The following is a 25,135-nucleotide window of genomic DNA, read 5'->3' as shown; positions in this document are numbered from 1 at the left end:
GTGAAATACATAATAGTTAAAGCCAACTTTATTGTAAACCAAAAAAATGCACCACTACTCCAAAGCTAGAACAAACTGTTACCTTCACACTCCAATGTGCAATGTATAGGTTACTGAGTTAATTAAGAAGTCTGGGGGTCTGAGGACAGAAGCTTTTGCAGGGCCTTGCAGACAAAATGCATGAAAGTAGGGTAAACAGGGAGATGTGGTGATCCTTGTTCTCATCACTATTTGGAAGACTGAGCGGAAGCAGTCCTCTACCAGATGGAAGCTGTGGCTGTCCTCACCATCACCTCATCGAAACAAAAAGGTACTGCAATCAGAATTGTAGATTAGTGAAATGTTCATTATTATGTAGGTCAAAACCTTCTCTAATGTAAGAACACACAATACCAGAAAAAAAATTAAACCAAACAAGAGGACAGGCCTGTCTGTGCTAAAACAACAGATAAACAGTTGTTACAATTCAAATATAAAATCTAAACAGTATATACCAATTAAAATCTTCTATTGCCTATCTTACTGTTGGTACATACAAACTTACATACCTTTACTCCTGAGCTGGGCAGCAGATGCCTGTGTACCAACAGTCTGCAGTGATTTCTCTGTTTGACAGCCTCCTTGCATGTAGGTAACTGGGATGTGGCTCCCTACAGTATAGAAAAGACTGTTACATTTACTGCAAATATAATGGCTATGGTACAAGCTGTAGGTTACTGACCAGATAAGCAGCAGTTATTGTAGAGATGTGACTAATTAGCAACTAAGCTTGCAACACAACACAGTAATCATTCCAACTAATCATGTTAGAATTTGATAGAACAATGACATAACCCCAATTCACAAGTTGATTTAGGCTGTGACACAGGACGGGGTAATAACAAACATAGCCGCGTTCATCCGCAGGTTCTTTTTGTAGCGATTGACCAGCTGTAGCTCTAAAGTGCAAAGGCCTAAAGACATGCTAACGGCTAACGCAACACAAACAGGAGCGGCAGCACGTCAACAGGACAAAAGCTCGATCCACCGCTTCCTGCCTGTCGCCGATCGAAGGCCCATCACACACACACAGGTGCCAACTCAGAGTAGCACATTTGAAAGGGACAAAGGCTCGGTTGACTCACTGTAGCCGTTAGCGACGCTAGCGATTAGCTTGTCTCACACGTGGGTTACTGCATTTTAAACAGACCCAACTAACATATTTAGATATCACAAGTATCAAGCACAAACTTACTACAGCGAGCTAGATCCACCGCTTCCTGCCTGTCGCCGCTGGAAGGGCGATAACGATCAGCTGTTCCCCGCAGGTGTATGAGATTACAGAAAAAAGACAGACGCTAGACCCACCGCTCCCTGCCCGTAGCCGCTCGATGCCGTTAGTCATTAGCTTTTCTCCACACAGGTGTGTGGCTGCAGGAGCCCACATGAGCACATTTGAAGGGGACAAAGGCTCGGTCGACTGGCTGTAGCCGTTAGCATAGCTAGCTAGTAACTTGCCCCACACATAGGTTACTACATTTTAAACGGACAAACTAACATTTTAAAACATTATAAATATCAAGCATGTACTTACTTCAGTGAGTGGATGACGGACTTGTACGCACCCTCGTTTGAAATGCACATACGTATAAATGCTGACGCAGTGTTTCTGGCACCGGTCCGTTAAAAATAAAAGTGACCCACAAATCCTCACTTGTTGATCCCTTGTTAAAGTGAATAGACTTTGGTGTTGGTTAGAACAGCCAAGAACCGAACTATTTCTATGGGAGGACTTGGGCGCTGCCGTGCTGGTCTGTTCACGGTGAGTGAGAGGGGGGAAATGGCGGAAGTCCAGTTTTGGTTCGGGATCATTGTGGGGGTGGTGGTTCAGGATTTGCAGGGAGAACTTCCGACCAAGGTGACGACAACTGGGACCCGGTCTCAGAGTAGGTCGTGGTCTGTTTTCATTGGGTGAGAAAATTTACGTTTTCAAAATGTGAAAAAAGCAGGAAATGCATTTCTACCGTGCTCAGTGTGTGTATATGTGACCCATAGAGTCATAGGAACGCTCCAAAATGTCTAAAAAGTGGATTTTGCATGATATGAGCCCTTTAAAGCTGAAGGTATTATTAAAGCTGAAGGAGACAACAGCTCATCAGTGAGTGCTATCACTGTTTTACTGTACTGTAGATTTAGACATTGCATGCAAATGTTAGCGATGATGTGTGTCAGTGAAATGTGAATTTAGGATTTAGATTTGGTAACATGTTAGACTTATTAGCTTCAAAGGCCTTAATGTTTGTCATACACTAAACACCAAACAAGCCAAACCTTCCCTATTTGCTTGAATGTTCTCTCCTGGACAAGGACACTGTAGTAATAAAATGCAGCTTTAAACATATACAGTAAAAATGAAAACAAAGAAAAGATGATAAAACTCATCACAATTCTTCATAAATGCAAGGTTGGTTTAAAGCCATGCTTGCACCACTCCTCCTTTACTTTGTGTTATACAGGGGTGCTCTAATGCCAGAGCCTTGGCTGGTGTTGCCCCAAATTTGTACCTTTTGAAGATCTCAACGTTCTTCTTGTTATGTGGGAGTCTTATCACATGGAGGCAGTGTGGTCCCAGATGAGGGTCTGGCAAGGAGGCTGGCTGATTCATCCTGGAAGACATACAGTCAGGACCATAAATATTTGGACAGAGACACAATTCTTATAATTTTGTTTCTGTACATTACCACAGTGATTTTTAAATGAAACAACTCAGATGCCATTGAAGTGCAGACTTTCAACTTTAATTCCATGGGTTGAACAAAAAGATTGCATAAAACTGTGAAAAACTAAAGCATTTATTAAACACAATCCCTTCATTTCATGGGCTCGTAAGTAATTGGACAAATGAAATAACTGAAAATAAAATGGTCATTACTAATATTTGGTTGAAAACCCTTTGTTGGCAATGACAGCCTGAAGTCTTGAACTCATGGACATCACGAGATGCTGGGTTTTCTCCTTCTGAATGCTCTGCCAGGCCTTTACTGCAGCGGCTTTCAGTTGCTGTTTGTTTGTGGGCCTTTCTGTCTGCAGTTTAGTCTTCAACAAGTGAAATGCATGCTCAATTGGGTTAAGATCAGGTGACTGACTTGGCCATTCAAGCATATTCCACTTCTTTGCTTTAATAAACTCCTGAGTTGCTTTGGCTGTATGTTTTGGGTCGTTGTCCATCTGTATTATGAAACGCCGCCCAATCAGTTTGACTGCATTCACCTGGATCTGCGCAGACAGTATGTCTCTGAACACCTCAGAATTCATTCGGCTGCTTCTGTCCTGTGTCACGTCATCAATAAACACTAGTGTCCCAGTGCCACTAGCAGCCATGCACGCCCAGGCCATCACACTGCCTCCACAGTGTTTTACTGATGATGTAGTGTGCTTTGGATCATGAGCTTCTCCACGCCTTCTCCATACTTTTCTCTTGCCATCATTCTGGTAGAGGTTGATTTTGGTTTCATCTGTCCAAAGAATGTTTTTCCAGAACTGTGCTGGCTTTTTTAGATGCTTTCTAGCAAAGTCCAATCTGGCCTTTCTATTCTTGAGGCTTATGAGTGGCTTGCACCTTGCAGTGTACCCTCTGTATCTACTTTCATGCATTCTTTTCTTTATGGTAGACTTGGATATTGATACGCCTACCTCCTGAAGCGTGTTGTTCACTTGGTTGGCTGTTGTGAATGGGTTCCTCTTCACCATGGAAATGATTCTGCGATCATCCACCACTGTTGTCTTCCGTGGACGTCCAGGTCTTTTTGCGTTGCTAAGTTCACCAGTGCTTTCTTTCTTTCTCAGGATGTACCACACTGTTGATTTTGCCACTCCTAATACTGTAGCAATTTCTCGCATGGTTTTTTTCTGTTTTCTCAGCTTAATGATGGCTCGTTTCACCTGCATGGAGAGCTCCTTTGACCGCATGTTGTCTGTTCACAGCAAAATCTTCAAAATGCAAACACGAGTCCTCTAATCAACTCCAGGCCTTTTATCTGCTTCACTCATAATGACATAACAAGGAAATTGTCCACACCTGCCCATGCAATAGCATGGAAGTCAATTGTCCAATTACTTACGAGCCCATGAAATGAAGGGATTGTGTTTAATAAATGCTTTAGTTTTTCACATTTTTATGCAATCTTTTTGGTCAACCCATGGAATTAAAGCTGAGAGTCTGCACTTCAATGGCATCTGAGTTGTTTCATTTAAAATTCACTGTGGTAATGTACAGAAACAAAATTAGAAGAATTGTGTCTCTGTCCAAATATTTATGGTCCTGACTGTATATCTCACCCAGGTGGCTGCTGATTGGGCTCCCTGGGGAGTTGTTGCAGCCACTGCCTAAGCAGGGTTCAGAGTTGATTCGAGTGACGGGGCAAGTAAAGTTGCAGGACCCACAGTGTTGAAGGGTGGTGTGCTCTGATAGGCCGCCACTCATTCTGAAATGGGAAGATTCCTGGGTGGACACAGAGGGCACAGGGAAGGAAGCGACAGCATTGTATGCCACTCGTGGCCTCACAGTGAGGCGGGTCTGGGGGAGATGCTGGCATCCACAGCTGGAGCTTAATGCCACTGGACTGCCCTTAACCCAACAACTGCCCTTGAAAGCATGGATAGATGGATGGGCAAAGTATGAAACAGAAAGAGGAGGCAAAGACAATACACCAAAATGAAATGTGTGATGAGAGAAAACAAGAATATGGACAAAGAAGAACACAAGAATAAAACAAGATTCAATGGAAAATAATGTGAGGAAAAAGAAATATATAATAAATGGTATAAGAAAGTGGGGAAAAAAGTTAAAAAGGAGAATCTAAAACTAAAGAAAAACAGAGCAGTAGTCATAAGCAATAAAATGTGGGGGTTACACTTTACCATGATGCATCTACGTATGCTGGCCCGTAGCTTACATATTCAGTGTTCTGTTTAATGTTACATGCATGTGCCATCCCACCTGTTTGCTGCTGACTTCTTGTCCCTAACTGGTGGCAGTGGCTGATATGGTGTGCAAGTGTTCCTGGCTGCAGGAGTAACGCTGCTTGACTACTGAGGAGTGGTGGTCTTTGCTCCCACAGCCAGGCCCTGGCTCAGATGATGGCCCTCTTATTAAAACTGCCAAAAGGAGAGAAATAATTCATAAAACATAAAATTACCAGATTGAAATCAAAATTTAACAGAAAACAAAGTCATCCCAAAGAACACTTGCATGGGAAGAGGAAAGTAGTGTAGACCGTAAAGTTTTACTGTCATCTCTACAAATTATCCCAGTTTGTCAACTCTGCCTCACTTACATGGTGACATGATCAGTTGCAGCCATTTTTAAAGAATCTCTATGTGAAATATGTTAACATGAGGAGACAATATAGGGGGTTTCGGAGACTCTGCGGAATGCAGTCTTGCATCCCACACACTCACATAGGCACATTTCACCACACACAGCAAAACTGGAAAGATGCGTCTGGTGTATATCTATACTGTATGCTCCTTGTACATACAGTATAGTGTGTCAGGGGGAGGCATAGGTCATAGTAGGCAACTAAGTGTCAGTGTTGAGGTGTCCAAAAAAAAGACCCGTCTATAGTTCACCATAGATAGTCACAAAAGGCAAGGGCTGTCTGTTTGCCAGTGCTTTATTACTGTCACAGAGATACCTGGGGCTTCTGGTCAAGGGGACAGAGATTTTCTCCCTCAGACAGAGATACCTGGGTTGTCTGCTGTAAGGGACACAGATGTTCTGTTATGTACTGGCAAAACCATAATTTGGCTGTCCTCTTTAAGAGCGTGAGAAACTGGACTACTAAGGCCTACAAACGTAATGAGAGGGAGGACCCAAATGCCACAACCCGAGGGACAAACTTGTAAATGCAAATAGTTTTAATTATTAAATACACACAAAGAGGAATACAACTAAAGGCTCTGCATCCACAGAAAGACAACCTAAATACAAACTAATACAGATTATGGGATAACTAAAAGTCACTGCAAGCAGTAAAAACTAATCAATAAATCAAAACTAAGAACATCTAACAAACACAAGGACAACACACAGACTAGACAAACCTTGACCGAAGACAGGACAGGTACAAAATGGCAAGATCAAACAGAGGTAACATCCACATAACATCATCAACGAACCGACAAAGACAGTGCACAAACTAAGGCTTTAAATAACAACAACAGCTGACAGCAATGAACTAATTACAAACAGGAAATCACATAATCCACAACAGAAAAGCGAGCCAGAGTGTCCCCTGGAGGCATGGACGCCAGAGTCCTAACAGAGCCTCTTCTCCCAGGTTTGGATTTTAGACGGGCCAAAATCCTGGGTCAGACTAGCAGGGTGGCTCGAGGGAGGCCCCGCTAAAAACAAAAGAAAACAAAAGTACCAGCTGGATGGGCTGATGGAGGAGTGGGGAAGGTCAGAAACAAAACCAAACAAACCAAAAGTTCCCAGACTTTTACCAAAAGGGGCTTTAAACCAGTTTGATGAGGAAGCATCCATCCTAGCAGCCGCTGGGGGTCAAACGGCACTCCCTGTGCCCACAGGCGAGATAAAGTTCTCCTGGGAGGCAACGCAAGAGAGTTAGCAGCATCAGGTGACAAACCAGGTGGATGAGGAGTTATGCCAAACAGTGTCACAGGTACAAACCTCTCCACAGGCCAGGAAACAGAGTCTAGTTCCAAAAACAACGTCCCAATTCCTGGGACAGAAACAAGTCCAGGAGGATCTGAAATGAATTTCATAGCGTTTAGACAGACTTTTCTTTTGGCCTGCATGTCTGGACTATCGGTGACTTTCTCCACCAGCTCGTGCAAACAAAACCACACAATTGGGGAAAAGGTCTTTTCGTCTGTGTCCAATCTCAGTCCAGGCAAATTGGAGGGTTCATCAGGAACAGATTAAGGAGAATTAGGAACAGGTTCAGCGAAGCAGACCAAAGGGACAGGAAATGATTCAGCAACGCAGACGACTGGAACGGGAAGTGGAGTTACATGTGGGGCTGGCACTGGAACCAAAACAAGTAAACCCATAGTAGGCGAGCTGGACGAGACAGGTAAATCTACAGTAGGCAAGCTGGCTCAATCCAACAAACACGGTGATGCAGCGTGGCACTGAACTAGAATTTGGGTGCGCTCTCCAGACCAAGAGTGCCCCCTAGAGGGATGGACGCCTGAGTCCTAACATGTTCTCCCACAGACAGAGATACATGAGACACAGGTGTTCTTCCAGTCTACATGAGACAGGGATCTCATGTAGATTTTTATGTGGTTTGTGTAAATTCCATTAACAAATTTTATGAAAATTTGTGTGTGTGTTTACACAGTGTGCTCACTTTTTATTTTCATAAAAGTAGTGTTGACTAACCAGTAGAGCTGAGTGAGTGTCCATCCATAGGTGGATCCAAAAGTCTTTGCCTTTTTTCTTTGTCTCTGTCTCTGCAGTGACGGCAGTGGTGGTGATGATGGTGTTTGTGTGGTTGGTTCTGGATGGGTTTTTCTAGGGCATAGTCCATTAGAGCCACCTCCTGGGTGTCACGATCTGGGTTTTTGTTTCTAGTTGTTCGTGAGTTATAGTTATAGTTATAGTTGTTATATACGTTACTATCAAGAGGCCGTCTTGAAGTCTGGCGCTTTGCTAAGACACTACTCTGCTCAGGCTGCAGAGTTGATCGTATTGACTGAAGCTAGTAAACTAGCAGAAGGAGAGTCTGTTACCATCTACACAGACTCCACACATGCTTGTGACCCTTTGGTTCTCTGTGGAAGCATAGGAAGCTTTTGAAGTCTGATTGCAAACCTATCTCACATCATTAGGTTCTGCTTTGCTGGACGCTGTCCTGCTGCCTACAGCGAATGCTGTTTGTAACTGTCCCGCTCACACCATCAGTGAAGACTTTGTTTCTGCCGACATGCAGCTGCAGATGCTGCTGCGAAGGTCGCTGCCCAACAACCCCTCCCTCTCCTGATCCTTGTTTCCTCTCCTGATCCTTGTTCCCTCTCTCCAACTCTCTCTATCATTTCCTTCCTCATCTCCCTGTGCTTTAAACATTTTCTACCTCACAGGAACGCAGACTCTGGCTGACGAATAGTTCCACCTGTAGCCATGGAGTCTGGTTTGGGCCTGATGGCAGCCGTGCCGCCCAAACACTTTTTCCCCACAATTCAGATTTCCCAACAGGTGAAAACAGGCGACAGGACCACTACACACCATCCAACCAGGAGACTGCACAGTCGTTAAGGAGTTCAGGAGGAAGCATTGGAACTCCAAACGGTGGTGAAGCCCCTTCCAGGTCCTTCTGACGACCCACGCGGCTGTAAAGATGACAGAGAGAGCGACTTGGATCCACTCCATCCGGGAAGGTCCCGGATCCAACAGACGACCCTCCATCTACATCACACGGAGAAAACCACCACTAAAGAAAAGAACTGAGAAGCACGACCCTCGCTGTGCTCACACACGCACTGAGGCGAGGCTGCGTTGACCGTTCAGCTAAAGGTGTGAGCCAAGCGCCGCCTGAAGCGGCGCCGATGAATCACACTATCAGACCATACATCTACACACACGCTCCTGAGAAAACACACACACGAGCAGTCTTGAGTTGCCGACGCTGGACGACGTGTAGACTCTTCACATCACAGGAGTGACAGTGACTCAGACGACATTGGGAGGAAACCTGGCGGTAAAAACGAATCCCAAGTGTCTCTGTGATCAGCTGATCACAACCTGAAGAACCCCAACGAACTGTCAAGGTGTCAACAAATAGGTTGGAAACAATCTAACGCCACTGTTCAACAGGAAGAAGCAGATTGTTACAAGGCATCAATTGTAACCATGCTGTGTTAGACTTCACTTTATGTTACTTGGATTGTTGCCTTGATCATATGATGTTTCTATGTAACTTTACACACTACTTTGGAATGAGAAAATTTCACATAATTCACAACACTGAGTTTAAATATCCTAAAGTTGATGTCACGATCTGGGTTTTGTTTCTTGTTGTTTCCTTGTCTTATTTTGGTTCCAGGTTCCATTTCCGGTGTTATTTTGGTAGCACTCCCGGTTTCTGTTTCTGTTTCTGTTCCTGCTTTACTTCCTGTTATCAGTTCTGTTCTCCCTAGCTCATTACCCACACCTGTCTGTAATCAGTTAATCACTCACCTGTGTATTTAGTCAGCTCCTGTGTCCTTAGTTCCCTGCCAGATTGTCGTGTTTCTTCAGAGTTCCGAGTTTCGTTTGTGTTTCCTGAATATCCCGAGTTTCCTGAGCGTTCCGAGTTTCCCGTGTTTCGTGTTCCTCGTGTTTTGTTCCTGTTTTGCCTTGTGTATCCTGCCTGACCCTGGACTAACTACTGACCGTGAGTTTGTCTTATCCCTGCCTGTACTTTTGCTGAGCCTACTTGTGTAACGTACCCTGCCTGTCTACTGGACCTGAGATCGCTTGCTCCCCGTCTGTGTTTAAATCCGAGATTTTTTGTGTATGACCTGGACCTGGACCTTACTCTGCTTATTGCAATAAACCCGTGTTTAATCACTATCCTGCCTCGGTGCTGTGCATGTGGGTCCGCCGCCTGCTTCGAGTCCTGACAGTTGACTTGGTGTTTAATTTGCTCACAATCACTTTATTCACTGCTACAAAAATTTTTTATCCTTCATCTACAGATGAAAGACAACACAAGCGGAAATATGCATCATCATTCTGGTTAAATCCCTGATTCTCAAATTCATTCTAGACCCAAATGTACAATTAAAGATCCAGAAGTTATCCCCCTGTTTAGAGGTCTCATCATGCGTGCGACCTCAGCAACACTTTCGTATCAAATGACACAATGCACTATGTTCAAAAACCCCAACTCCAATTCACTTAATGACTTTGACGATGGTCTTAGGCTATCTGATCACAAAATATAATCTGATACAAATATGATTATTGACTTATTTTCTTCACATGCTCATACAGAGGTTATTCTTGTATAACTACCCACCAAAACAGCTCACAACCTTTTATCCCTAAGTTTTATGTGAAGGTGTATTTTTGAATTTTGACTTACTGTAATACACTCACTGTTTCATTTGTAAGGGCTGTTACTACAAAATGCAATGTTTGAAAATTTTATTACTTTAGTGTTTGATTAATGTGTAATCAAAAGGGGGAAATGTAATGGAAAAATTTTACCTTAGTGCTGTTTCTTATCCAACACACTCGTCATGTGCTGGTTAGGTGCAATACTGAACATTCTTACACAAACAACTAATCTCTTGTGCCCTGACGTACATCAAGTCTAAACATCTGATGTTCCATTTGACTGACTAATAATTTATGATATATGTTTGTCTTTTACACCCGGACTCTGGCTCCATCCTATCTGACTCCCCACCAGACCCAAGGCTGTTAAAGCGAATGCATCTTGTCTTGGAAGCTCGGTGTTCCTTCCTTTGGATAACAAGACATGATGATGCAGAAGTGAGAAAGCAAACATTCTCACTCACAGCGAGATAAGGTGGCAAAAACAATTCCATTGCTGCAGAGAGACATTCCACCAGAGCCAGAGAAAGGGGTTAAAAGGCAGAAGCAACTTGAGGATCGTGGGCTCTTTGCATCACACCTTCGTGGTGTGAGCACTGATTTCCCCAGCTGGTTTTGGTTTGTTGATGTGCACGATCAACATCCATGTTTTTTATTTGCTTTCCCCATTATTTTTATTTTCTTTATTATTTCAATAAATCGCACAAAAGGACAACTCTCTCTCATCTGCTTCTTTATGGAAAATTTCCACCACAGCGCAACGGGTGCGTCCCCGACTAAGGATTTTTAATCTTGCAGCAAGCTGAAAAAAATCAGGGTGCTAGTCTCATTTTAACCACTAGGTGGCACAAAAATGTGAGGTCCGACTGTTCATGTCTATCTGTGTCTGCACATTAAGCACAAAAAACGATGTCATGTTATTGTATCATTAAATGTAGAGTAGTTAATTTTTAAATATTATAGATTATTATGCGTCTTTGCTCGCTAGTGCGCTAGTGTTTGTTGTCAATTGCCGAAGCTGCTGATGTCTTTACACAGTTCCCAGGCCAGCCGAGAGACACAGTCCCTCCTCCAGCTAATCCAATACAACAATATAAGTATAATAACATAAAATAGGAATCTATATTTATTCATCAAGCCGTGTTATAAATGTATTTTGTATGTATATCTGTACTTGTCTTCCGGTTTGTTGGTCATAAAGAAAAAATATAAAACAAACTGGATTTTCATTTTTCTTGATATGAGCGACAAACGGAATTCAAGTGTTGTTTTTTCGACACAAGGCACAGATTTGAATTTAAAGCTGATTTTTTGTTTTGAAAAAAAAAGCAGATAACGAAAAAATAAGTTGTTCTTTTGTTATAGCAACTTTTAAGTTGGTGGAGAAACCAAACTCTTAAAATTTACTCAAACCGCAATGACCTATAGTTTACTCTGACTCTGAATGAAATGTAAGAGCCCGAGTGACAGATAATGTGTCCAGATCAAGCTTAACCAGAAATGTATGAATGTGCTAATGCAGGCAACGAGAGAATCGGGGAAGTGGTGTCACTGTCTGAAGCAGACAGTGATGTGACGTTCCAATGATTTGGTGCTGAGGAGCCCCTTATTCATAGGCAGATGACTTGGATCAAGTTGTCAATGCGCGCTAGTTTTTGTTGTCAATTGCTGAAGTTGCTGCTGTACAGTACGTCCTCGTGTTAAAGTATTGTCGGGTGTTTCGGGTCCGTGTACATTCTAAATTTGATTTCCTCACCAGAGTAAAAGCTGGGAAAACGAGACGAATCGTTTTAGAATGTTTTAGAATCGGAGGACCTGTTAATGTGTCTAAACACGCAACAAAGTGGGACTCTTATTTTGAAACACAGTAAACGACGACAGGAAGCCAGTGCTCAAGGGCAACTTAAGTAATGGATTTATATTTTCCTTTCCAATCAACATCGTCTGAAATCAAGCCGTTTTCTGGTTAAGTTGTCCAGAGAATAAAATACAAAGAACATCCGTTTCCTCGTTTCTCTTAAGCGAAAAACAGAATTTAATCACAGCACCGTGTTAAAAAACGAATAAACGAGCTGAAAATAGTCTTTTCAAAACTACACCTGGAATTGGATTTGAAGCCGTTTCCGATTTTCTCGTTTTGAGGAAAAAACAGAAAATGAGAAAACAAGTCGTTTTTACTCTGGTGGGAAAATCAAACGGTTAGAATGTATTTGGACCGTGTCGCCCTGCTGCCCAGTCTTTGTTGATTGCGCACATTAAGAGAAGAGACACACAGTGTGTTTACAAATGTTAACGGTTATACTGGATGAAAACCTTTCATCTCACTTTTTAATCGCTCTTCTTATGGTAGTTCACACAAGTCGGACAGACTACCACTGCTAACTTGTAGAGGATTTTATATAATAAAAATAAATAAATTGTTTTAAACTCTCTCTATGGTATGCCAGAATGCCAGGACTCAGCAGATCTCATACTCATTAGTGCAGCAAGTTGTTTGTTCTGCATATATTGATTCTGCATGAGTAATAAGGACTGTTTTACACTTATATAGCCAAAGACAAAACTCAAGAGGTGATCGGACAATTCGCTCAGCTGCACCTAGTCTGTGGAACGCTCTCCCAAAGCACACAAGAACGCCACAGACTGCGTAAACTTCGTAAAACATATTTATTTACCGGAGCTTTCAAAGATTTATTTGCGACATCTAAATCTCCCACAGGAATAATATCATTATCAAATCGAACGCTGTACGTGGGAGCGCGCACTCGGTCTGTCTAAGCATACAATAAACCTGCTTATTTTGGTTTTGAACTGACATAACTTGGAAATACTAACATACTAAATACTATAATCATCTGCTAAATAATACAGACAGCCAGCCCTATTAGTCATTTGTTATTATCTTGTAGGCAAAATGTAAACATTAAATAAAACAACTCTGATTGTTCAGTAATTAGAACTTCTGCTTCCTCCGAGATTCGAACCAGGGACCAAAAAAACTGACGAGTCAAGACTATTAAACAATAACTAACCATTACACCACCAAGACATTCTGATGTTACTCTGGGCCCATATAACATGATCTTAGTACGGCGTCATAGGGGCAGTACGGGGGCTGATCGCCACCTATAGGCCAAAAAGACGTAACACACGCTCCAACGCCTGTAATAAACCCTGGTTGGAACCCGTTTTGTTTTCTTTAAATGTTGAGTTATTATATTAAAGTAAAGCAGCTATTACACTAAAAGTCAAACATTAGGTTTGGAAACAAGTATTGAGACAATCAGATGTTACCTGCAGCTCAGCACTGAGACGGGGCATAGATATAGCTCTAGCCTGGTCCAGACAAAAAGCTGTCACTGCAGTCGAGTTGCCACCTGGTTCCTTTGTTTTCATTTGTTCCTGGATCTGCACACAAATCAAAGCAGCTTTGTATTTCAAATACAGCAGCAGGAGGACGATACACAATACAAAACACAACTGACTTCTGAGTTTTGGAGTCTAGGTGATAAAGGCTCAGAATGAGACTCTCAAATTAGTTATACTATGTTTAGGTTTAGGAGTAATTAATAAGTAAATTAATAAGTTTGAATTATAAATTGCTGCTACTCCCCCACCTCTACCTGTACTTCTTGGAACATGGTAGTTGATGTGACTCATTGGAGTCGACTCATTTAAAGTAACATATTCATCCTGCTGCAGCCAGGTTTCAGTGAGACAGAACAGATCTATGTGATGGTCACTTATTATGTCGTTTAATAACAAGGAGTTAGATGAGAGAGACCTGATATTAAATAAACCACACTTTATTAACTTACTGTTACTTTGTTATTTAAGAGGAACCGTTTTATTTATTAAATTCTGGTAAGTCACTCCTCTTTGATTTGTTTGTGACTTGTATAGTTTAGGTGGTCGGGGAGCAGACAGTCTCTATGCGATAACTAAGACAAAGAGGGGGTCTTTGTCAGTTTGTATGCGTGTGGTGTGGTTGGTGTGTGGGGGGCCCGTTTTTCGCCTGCAGTACGTGGATCCACTGCCTGGGTAGTCTCTTTTCCGCCGGCCCCCACCAATTTCCGGCCTGGTGTTGCGGGCCCGGGGGGGGGGGTTCAAGGGGATATAGTCGGCTCCCTATGAACTGTGGGTCCTCGGACTCCACTCTCTCAGGCCGAACCTCTCACTAGGGGAAGTGTTTGCCTGTGGTTCTCATGGACCCACAGTGGTCCACTCTGGCCTCAGGTGTTGTCTCTGGGGCTCTGACTGGGGGATTCTCTGTGGGTGCCCTCCTGGAATTGAAGGTGTGTGGGCTCCCTGGCTACTGCGTTTCTTCCCTCCACTTGTTGGGTTTAGTGGCCGAACTCCTCCCATCACCCTCGTTCTTACAAGTGGCATCGTTCATGCACCAACATCTGCCTTACCCTCTGGGTGAACAATGTTAAGCTACAGCTTTACTAACCTTGTAGTGGGACACTCAACACCTGAGCTGATAAACAGGATAATTTATGCATATGTGTATGTATATGATATGTAAGTATATGTTTGTATGAGTGTGTGCACATACCTTAACACTGTTATTAGTATTACATTCACAGGTAAACCACAGTACAGCAATTGTTTAGTTATGATTGTGTCTGCCTAAGGTACATCCGCATTTATTAATTTGGTGCTTAACTTAACTAAATTGTTTGGTTTCAGCAGGTAGTTGGTGGTGAACTCTGGGCGCCTGTCTAAAGCTATGTTTCTTACGAGTGGTCACCCAGTCATGACCCAGCTGCCTGGGGCCTGCCGAGGGACTGCGAGCAGCTAAGCTAGGAGGCTCTGCATCGGCTAAAGGGCCCTGGCTAACTGGCCTGTTCTCCAAGGTGCGAAGCCGAGACTCTAAGTCTAACAACCTCGCCTTCAAATCTAAAATTAGTGTACACTTATAACAGATACCAGTACCATCACTAAAGGAGGCAGAGGATAAGCTAAACAAAAGACACACCGAGCACCGAACAGAGCGAGAGGGAGAGGAACCATAGCAGGAAAGTAAGCTAGCTTCTACGCTAGCCAAGAAAACACTTGATAATGATAAAGAAAGTATGCTTGAGTATTACAAGCTTGTTTTGCGACTCTTTAACAGTTGCTACCAAATATAAGGCACTAAATGGTAACTATGGTACTGGTTTGCATATACTCAAAGTGCTTTAGCACTGCTTCTCCACCAGGGTGTAACTCGCGGTTCAGTGTCTGAACAGAAATCCAACCACCGGTCACTGCTGCCCTTATTGCCTAATAGCAGATGAAAAGAACATCTGTACATTGTCTCATTTTACCACATGTGTCCATGTACAGTACCTGGTTGACAGCATTGTCCATAAAATGTTCAGAAGGGCCTCTGGACCCAGTATCAGTTGCAGGAGCGTTGCTTTGTTTCTCTGTCATCCATGAAGACAACACCCTGATACTGCAATCGTGATCTTGCCTAGGTGGTTACAAAGACAAACCTGTAAATCAAATTTGTCATCATATTTAATCATAGGTTAATGTCGAAGGTGTTGGTGGGACCTAAATACAGTATGTGTGTCACGGAATCCCGCTATGCGCAGGTACTGGACCCACATGCACAGCGCTGACACACGAAGGGAGTTGTAAAATCACATTTTTAATCCACAATCGTAGTACAGACGGTCCAGGTCATACAGAATATCTCGGGCAGCAGTACAGGAGGAACAGGCAGGAGTCAGGAGTTAGATACGGAAACACGATCTCAAACAAGGTAGGCAATCAAGGAAACGCTGGAATGTAGTGACTTACATGCGACAATCTGGCAACTGGATGTGGTGACTACTGGTGATTATAAACAGGTGAGTAATGACTGATCTGAAACAGGTGTGCGTAATGAGAACCGGAACATGAAGCGGAAACTAACAAAGTGTGGTCAGAAACAGAAGGCCTTTCAGAATAAAAACCGGAAACAAAAACCCAGAACATGACAATGTGCAAGCTCAGCACTGCTTAAATGTTTATTCAGACAAAATGAAGATTAAGCAGTGAAATACGAATGATTAAATGAGTCAGTAAACTCTAAAGCCTTGTTCACACATGAACTGGACCCCGGACAGGGAAGAATGCTTGACACGAAATTGAGCAGCATATGAAACCAAGTCATGTTTGTGAAACAATTTTAATACAGTTCTCCGTTCTCAAAAAACTGAATGTAGCTTTTTTGTAACAATCATGTCATGTCTCTACGTGTAATGTAATAAAATTAGTCTAGAAATATGTCTGTACGAGTCAAAATGTGTACAGTACTATAAGATACTGTACATGATAAGTTGGCACAATGGCTTAGACTTGCTGCCAGGGTGCTAATCTTTCCCACAGTGGGCTGCTTCTTTTCTGACCTGGCTAATCATTGTTCCACCCTGCTGCTTTTCAGGTGAGAGACAAACTGCCACAAAGAATTTAAATTAGTAATATATATTTGGCTTATGTTAACACCAGTGGTTCATGGCTGGTCAGGCACAAAGTCCTCTGGAGTCAGATTTTACTATCATAATACCTTAAAAATGTGTATTTTTCACTATTTAATTGTCAGAATGCGTATTAATACTGGCCACATTGCACATTTTATCATTATTCCTATCTCACCTAACACGACATATTTGGTCTTGAAGGCACATATCTTTTATAGCAGTAAGAGACCTGAACTGTAGCCTCCATGTACAGTATTCTTCACAATTTGTACTCATTCTAAAGTATAGAGAGGTGTAGATGTTCAATCTTAACCCTCAGTGAAGTTTTTGTTGTTTTTAAAACTTAAATACTGCTTTAATCAGTTTTACAGGTTTGCTCTTTATCAGGATAACATAAAATATTTCACTCAAGGTTCAAATTTATTTCTCAAGCACTTGAATTGTTTTACTTGTGTCATTCAGTATGTCGCCCCCTTCTGGATGAGGCGCAGTCCTGTCCAGCCTTACCCCAGTTTTCTGTGTAGCGCGACCAGGAAAGTAATTATGTCACAAAAACATCGATAAACACATTAGGCACGTTGTACAAACTCATGGTGTGGAATAAATCCGTCTGAAGGCTGCAAATACAGGCAGAGACAAAATGTGAAACAGAAAGGGATTATGCCTTGTATCTGCCCATTTACTGACAGTTTCAGCACCGAGCCTAGGCTCCCCTCGCTGACGCCTCACTTCCAGTTTCCCACCATATTACAGTAGATCAGGAAATGCGCAGATTTAACCATTTTTACTCAGGAAAATGTTTAAAATATAAGAAATATATTTTATAAGGTGAATAACAAGATCAATGGACAGAAATGCATTTTTATTTTACGTTTTTTTAGTCACGTTATAGTATTGTCAGGCAAGGTGAGGTCCCGCCTCCCCTGACTGCACATCACTGGTTAACACCTATGTTCTAATTCTTTACTCATGTAATAAGATGGAAGTATCAGATCAGTTCAGCAGCAGTCAGAATGGCGTTACAACTGGTGTTAAATTATGCTGTTAAGCTCCATCTGAAAATAACTGCCTGCATTCATGCATGCGCTGCTTAAATTCGCTTTATTTACTGAAGCATTAAACTTACATTGTGCTTCTATTGTCCAGGGAGCTGGCGCTAAGCCTGATCTGTGGCTGTGACCTGGCATTAGATGCAGGCTGGTGCTGCAGCATCCTCGGAGGCTTCACGCTGTTTGATATCATAGGAGGCAGGTCTTTCTCCTGCATGTGAGACAGAGGCAGCAATGGCTTAAACAGAACTCCGACCTTGCACTGTAAAGGAGAAATAGCAACATGCTAAGGCAGCAGGCAGAATATTGTGGGATCCATGTCTGACAGCTGGTGTTTATCACCAACCAGACATAAAGACAAGGGCCACAATATTCCTTTTTCACAGTCATGTATGTACTGTGGTACATTTTGGTGTATATGTGTCAAAGTGCAGAGACAAACATGCAGGTGTGCATGTAGAACAAAAATCCATCTTTCAACTGAAAGATTGGTCGGTGTGTTCTCGCTGTCAACAATGGCTGGAAGACACAAATGCCCCTTGTTGTCTGTCTATTTGACTGCGTATGCATGCAGGCAGGCAGTCACTGTGTGAGACAACAGATGCATTGTGTGTTGTTTCGATGCATGCAGCAAGCAACAGAGTATTGTACCTGGGAGCCTAAAACACACTGCAGCTGCAGCCTCCGTGCTCGGTTCTGCTTGTAGTTGTCAAAGATCATCAGTGCTGCATACACTTTCCCCACTGTCAGTTCATTGGCTGAGGAGGAGGAGAGAAGAATGAATCAATGAAGGAGAAGTTATTTATTACAGGTTATTGCGGGAAATTATAATGAGCAATGTAATTGACTCAATAAATAGCATTAATGTATGTATTTGTACACACGCATGCGCACGCACACACACACACACACACACACACACAAACACACACACACACACACACACACACACACACACAAACATCCTTGTACTTACGTCAAAGGGAGGACCTCCGTTGACATAATGCCTTCCCTACCCCCTTACCCTAACCTGGGTACCCAAAACTCCCAAAGAGCCATTTGAACCCGTTTTCCACCAAAAAAAACACGGGGAACCGCGGGGTGGATCTGGCTGCTACTGTTCAGAAAAAGCGTCTTTTTGTACCACAGTAGGTGCCTTCAGTAACTCCATCCATTTAGGCAGATCAAGGTGTGGCCACTAACCCCTTAAAATTTCTGTCCATGTTTGCACTGACGATGATGCATTTGTGGTATGCTGTGGACTCCCCTATGCTTCTATGGCTCACGACATCATTGACCCGCTTCCTGAACTTGCATGCTCCCAGATGGAAGATGCAAATTATAGTTCAGAAGAAGGGCACAGTTCCAATTCGGAATGCATCCAGAATTGTATACACACACACACACACACACACACACACACACACACACTCTATTGTCACCCTCCGCGGGTGGTCTCATCCACTTTCCAAGCTCGGGTCCTCTACCAGAGGCCAGGGAGTTTGAGGGTTCTGCGCAAGATCCTTACTGTTCCTAGGACTGCACTTTTCTGGACTGAGATGTCGGTTGTTTTTCCAGGGACCTGTTGTAGCCACTCCTCCGATTTTGGGGTCACTGCCCCCAGTGCTTGGCTCGCTCCTTCTCTACCACCTTGGGAGGTGTTTCCCACTTTGACCTTGGGGTTTCCAGTCCATACTCCACGCAGATGTTCCTGTATACTATGCCAGCCACTTGGTTATGGCATTCCATGTATGCTTTGCCTGCCAGCATCTTACACCCTGCAGTTATGTGCTGGACCGTCTCAGGGGCCTCTTTGCACAGTCTACACCTTGGGTCTTGTCTGGTGTGGTAGATCTGGGCCTCTATGGCTCTGGTGCTCAGGGCCTGCTCCCTTGCGGCTAGGATGAGTGCCTCTGTGCTATCCTTAAGCCCGGCCCTTTCAAGCCATTGGTAGGATTTGTTGAGATTAGCCACTTCAGTTATGTTCCGGTGGTACATCCCATGATGGCCTCTCTTCCAGCATCTCATCCTCTATTCTCCACTGCTTGAGACATTCACTCAGCACGTCATATGTCGGGGCCTGAGCGGGTTCAGAACTATGCACAACAGCAGTGGGGACAGTGCATCTCCTTGGTATATGCCAAATTTGATGGATACTTGGGCAAGTGGCTTCCCATTGGCTTCAAGGGTGGTTCTCCACAACCTCATCGAGTTTGCAATGAAGGCCCTTAGAGTTCTGTTGATGTTGTACAGCTCCAAGCATTCAGTGATCCATGTGTGTGGCATTGAGTCATAGGCTTTCTTGTAGTCCATCCAGGCTGTGCACGGGTTGGTGTGTCGCACTCTGCAGTCTTGGGCGACTGTTCTGTCAACCAGGAGTTGGTGTTTGGCTCCTCTGGTATCCTTACCAATGCCCTTCTGTGCTTCGCTCATGTATTGACCCATGTGCCCACTTATCTTAGCTGCGATGATGCCTGACATGAGCTTCCATGTTGTGGAGAGACAGGTTATTGGCTGGTAGTTGGATGGGATTGGGATTGCGTGACGCCTCCCTTTCCCATATACCTTTCCAGTTCTGATCAGTTTCCAGCCTTGTTGGGTCTGCTCTGCTGTTATTACCCTGTCATTGAGAGTACACTTTCGCAGCTTGTGTTGCGAACAGCCTGTTTATTCGTCTGGCTTCGTTGTCTCTGGTGTATCTCTTTAGGCGGCTGGCCAAGGCTTGTAGCATTTGCATGGCAGTTTCGAGTGCTTCAGGTATGGGCATCTGGCTGTACCTCTTGGGCATCGGTGTTTTCATTGCACCCCTCTGGGCCTCTGTCATTGGGCTCACTTCCCTCCCTTGGCACTTTTGAGTGCTTCAGGTAGGGGCATCTGGCTGTACCTCTTGGGCATCTGTCTTTTCATTGCACCTCTCTGGGCCTCTGTCATTTGGCTCACTTCCCTCTGAGCTGCCTTGATTTTTGCTTCCAACCTTCGTTTCAATGGTGGGTATTGTTTCTCATGGCTCCCATGGTTGCCATTATAGCCAAGCACCTCTAGGATCACTGATGCTGAAGCGTATATCAGCTCATTGGTTTCTGTGATTGTTCTCAATGCTGCATTCACATCTTCCATAAGACTTTCTGATGGAACTTCACTTAGCCATTGTAGTTGTCTTTGGGATTGCCTATTCAATCTCGCCATGATCTTATCTTTCAGGTCAGTCGCTGCCTCGTAGTGGTGGATGTGGCAATACCAAGCGATGGCAACATCAGGAAAAAGGAACATGAGAAACTAGAGAAATACCAAGGGCTCAGAGAAGAACTGGAGAAGGCTCGGAAGGTACAGTGGTGCCTGTGGTGATCGGAGCACTGGGGGCAGTGACCCCCAAACTGGAGGAGTGGCTACAACAGATCCCTGGAAAAACATCCAACATCTCAGTCCAGAAAAGTGCAGTCCTAGGAACAGCAAGGATACTGCGCAGAACCCTCAAGCTCCCTGGCCTCTGGTAGAGGACCCAAGCTTGGAAAGTGGATGAGACCACCCGCGGAGGGTGAGAATAGAGTGGTATACATGTGTCTGTCTCGGCTAAACACTGCCATGGATGTGCAGGCTGGCATATTGTTGCTATATACTGTATGCTCCACCTTTCTTACAGCTGGGTGGGCCATGGCCAAGTCAGGCCACCCCTGAGACAGCCGGGCCTCTACAAATGGAACTGAATCAAATTGCTGCTCTCCTAATATACAGGTGATACATGATGACATCATTTAAAAGTTCATTTATTTAAGTAATGAAAACTTAGAAGGTGAGACTAAACTGAGATTAGACTGGGACACTTTAGGCCTAAAATATTGAACCTTTTCACAATAAAAAAAAAAGTTTTTGTACTTGAGGGTCTCACACAGACACATAACATACAACATGTATAGCTGCAAACATAAAATGTAGATGAAATGCATACGTTTATGTGGTGTAACCAACAGATCCATGGTGTTTTGAGACAGGCTGGGCCACACGGTGGACAACTCCTTCTTTAAGATGGCATCAGATAGTTGCTGGGCTACAACACCTACAGTAGAAGACCAAAGAGGAAAAGGTAGGATTTACCTCTGTCCCAGCAACCAGCTCATCCAACAACAATAATTACTCACAAGACAAGTTATTTAAAACTTGCTTACTCTAATTCAAAACTTATAGTTGTAGGGGACTTTAATTGAGTATGTAACCCAAAGTTGGACAGGCTGTGAACAACAGGAACTGGCAATCAGCAGACCGTGAAACAGGACTATTATGGACTTTGTGACACCTGGTGTTCTCGATGCCCCACCTCCAGGAAATACACCTTCTTTTCCCCAGTTCACAACTCTTACGCTCATATAGATTACATTTTAGTAAATAACTCTTTAACTAATAATAACTAATAACACTTTCAGGGATGTGAAAGCCATATAAAGTCATTTCTAAATAAAGTAGAACTGCCAAAGTTAACAGAAAAACAAATAAGAACTCTGAAAACATTGCTGTCCTTAGCAGAATTACACAAAGCTTTTCAAAAGATGTAAAATAACAAAGCTCCAGGCACCCATATTCTACCAATTGATAGTTCAAATTAAACAACAGTTTTCTGTACCCCCAAATATGAATTCAGCTTTTATAAGCTTGCTCCAAAAGCCAGGAAGACATCATACACTCCCAATTTCACTAATGTAGATTTAAAAATAATCTGTAAAGCACTTGCTAGAAGACTAGAAAAAACTACTCCATATGTTATTTACTCTGACCAAATAGGCTTAAAGGCCAACAGTCAACAAACAATATGAACAGATTGATCAACTTAATTGATTATGTCCTCATCATCTCCTTAGATGCAGAAAAATCTTTTGACAGGGTAAACCAGAGTAAAGCCACTCTGCATAAATTTGGCATTTGTAATTCATTTACAGACTGGATCCAAATACTATATGTCACAGACTCTTAGCCATTGCTCATGTCAACTTCCTGTTTTGTTTTTCCACTTCCTGTTGCTGGCCGGTTGTCTTAGCTCCTGCTTTACTTATAGTCACCACCTGCAAGCATTCAGTAATTACTCTCCACCATTTAAGCACCAGTAGTAGCCAGCATTCCAGCGTTATGATCTTTGTGCCAAGCCGTGTATGACCGAAGCTATCCTGACTTTGTTTCCTGCCTTGCCTCCAATCTTGTTTCCGTGAGTGTTGAACCTAGTCTGTCTTTGACCACCGACTGCCTGACCCAAGCCAGTATCTAGCTGCCACTGTTGTGTACCGACCTATGCCTATCTGACTACGATATCACCGTTAACCTCCAAGTTCTGTCTCCGCTTTGCATGTAGGTCTGCCACGCCGTGACACTATACACCTCAGCAAACACCATGGTCAGAACAAATAGCCAAACATCACCAAGGTGCATAGAGGAACCAAATGATCTGCCCACTCTATTGCTATTTGCAATATCTATTAAACCTTTAGCTGAAGCCATTAGAGCCTGAAGGAATTACTGGAATATCAACAAAAAAACACAAAATGAGTTTATAGGATGATGATATGTTACTGTTTTTCCAACCGATGTGGCTCCCTACAACTATCAGCCTCATAGATGAATTCTCAGCACTTTTAGAACATTCCTTGTAACACAATCTCGTTAGTGAACACAACACAACACTCTTGTGCCAAGAGAGAGAAACAGCTGGTAAGTAAGGCGGTCAGGTTGGACCTGCATTGGATCTCTTTTATGTGCAGTGCTTATGAGCGATTGTGTATTAGAACGGACTCACACCTGGACCATTGGTCTCTGATCAAGTGTGGTGGGATTTACGGGAGCTGGAGCGCGGTAGGTGCACGTCAACTTTTAGTCCCCCAGCTGCTTTTGGCCCTTAACCGTATTATATCTGTGCCAGCAGGTCGGGGTGATGCACCATGGCTGGCGCTTGTTGGCTGCAAGGAGGACGGAGTGGATTTGGCTTCGTGCTGATCACTGCATATTGTGGTCAGCTGATTCGACCTCCTTGGCATTGTCGCTGCTGCCGCTCGACCGGGTTGATGCCGCTTTGCTGTTTTTAATAATCTCGACTGCTGCTGCCGTTCGACGGTCTCGATGCGGCTTTGCTGGTTTTAATAATCTTGACTCCTGCTGTTTTTAACACTTGGGCCAATCTGTTTGATTTTATTGTGGTTTTAACAGTGCGATTGGTATTTTGGTTCATTTAGTTATTTTTTTTATTTTTTCCAAAGCATTGTTTTATGGTTTTGTACTTTTTGTTTTATCTTATTGTTTTATCTTTTCTCTCATGCATGGTGTGGTTTGGTTTTTGATATTTGTTTTCCCATGCATGGTGTGGTTTGAATTCATTTGACTTATTTCTCTATTGGTCATTGCATAATAAAGGGTCAGATGTTTTTTTTATTTTGTTTTTATGTTTTAACTTTGCATAAAGCAAATTTTTATTGTTTGAATACCGTGGCAGCAGCAGCGGCGGCGTTGAATTTTTTTTTAACTAACTTGTTGGTGCGAGTTCTTATTTACTATCCAGTTTACCTGGCTCAACATGGCGGAGCTGGTGCAGCAGTTAAAGGACTTAATCCTACAGCTAAAAGCTGACAATGAACATCTTCGGCAAGAGAATGCTGCAGGTACAAGCGCTAGTGGGGCTGCTTCTCCCTCGTTCATTATCTCTGGCAGTTCCTCTACAGGTTACGCTGTAACGGAGCGGCTGGTCATCATTCCTAGCGACCGTAAGTGCCCTACATTTAATGGTAGGTACTGTAGGGTTTGGAAATGGCTGAGTGGATCAAAGAGGTTGAAGCGTCTATGCATGCTCAACACTTCAGCTGCTGACCGGGCTCTCTTCATTTTCGATCACTTGGACCGAGAAGCCAGGGAGGAAATTAAGTTTTGCTCTGGTGCTGTACGGGGGGATCCAGTGCAGGTTCTTGCTATTTTGAAAGAACTGTATGGCTGTACTCAATCCTATTTGCATGGCAGTAACGTTTCTTCTCTCGGCAGCAGCTTGAAGGCGAGACCCTGCAGGAGTTTTCTCTTGCTCTTATGGCGTTGATGGCGCAAGTTAAACAACAGGCTCCCGACGGGGTGCCTAATTCTAAGGTGCTGCTTCAAGACCAATTTATTGAGCACGTTCTAGATGGTTCTCTTCGCCATACACTTAGGCAAGAGGTTCGTCAAAAACCTACCATTTCCTTGCTGGAGCTTCGGGTGGAAGCTATTAGATGGACTTGCAGTGCATCTGTACCCTCAGCCTATGGCCTGCAGTGTAGCGTGCAAAGCAGTGTTCCTGCTGGGGTATTGGCTCGTTTACCGGAGCCGACCTTGGGGGAAGTACTGAATTTGATGATGCTCCAACGAAGCAGTTAAATCAGCTCACTCAGACTGTAGCGCTGCTGCAGGCCTCAAGCCAACAACATAAGAACGTGCGGGCTGGCCCGGTAATTTGTTGGCAGTGCCAGCGGCCTGGGCACTTTGCGAGAGATTGTGCTAATGAGTGAGCTTAACCTCCACCGCATCCACCTGTAGCCACTGGCTCGAGTTCAAGTGGCAGGAGCCAGGCCCAACCTGCACCTCAGGCG

General features: G+C 43.5%; 1 protein-coding gene across 1 annotated transcript; it reads right to left on the bottom strand.

The window, feature by feature from the left end:
* Window positions 1-10: 10 nt before the first annotated feature.
* On the bottom strand, window positions 11-25,135 carry LOC121201853 (voltage-dependent N-type calcium channel subunit alpha-1B-like). Its single transcript, XM_041068602.2, has 7 exons — window positions 21,499-25,135; window positions 18,204-18,310; window positions 17,630-17,763; window positions 15,383-15,509; window positions 13,343-13,456; window positions 4,318-5,136; window positions 11-2,645 (listed from the first exon to the last, which is right to left on the bottom strand). The coding sequence occupies exons 1-6, from the start codon at window positions 21,524-21,526 to the stop codon at window positions 5,131-5,133; spliced, it is 516 nt and encodes a 171-aa protein (XP_040924536.1). The 5' UTR covers window positions 21,527-25,135; the 3' UTR covers window positions 11-2,645; window positions 4,318-5,130.

The sequence above is a fragment of the Betta splendens genome, chromosome 19 (assembly GCF_900634795.4).
Source record: "Betta splendens chromosome 19, fBetSpl5.4, whole genome shotgun sequence".
Lineage (NCBI taxonomy): Eukaryota > Metazoa > Chordata > Actinopteri > Anabantiformes > Osphronemidae > Betta > Betta splendens.
The sequence above is the reverse complement of the archived record's forward strand: the minus strand, read 5'-3'. Positions and strand labels throughout refer to the sequence as shown.

Coding starts and splice junctions, on each gene's coding strand:
- LOC121201853 (XM_041068602.2), bottom strand. CDS start 21,526: ATGGATCTGTTGGTTACACCACATAAAC. Junction 18,311..21,498: donor GTTGGTTACACCACATAAAC/GTATGCATTTCA, acceptor CCTCCTCCTCAG/CCAATGAACTGACAGTGGGG. Junction 15,510..17,629: donor CTGGACAATAGAAGCACAAT/GTAAGTTTAATG, acceptor GTAACCACCTAG/GCAAGATCACGATTGCAGTA.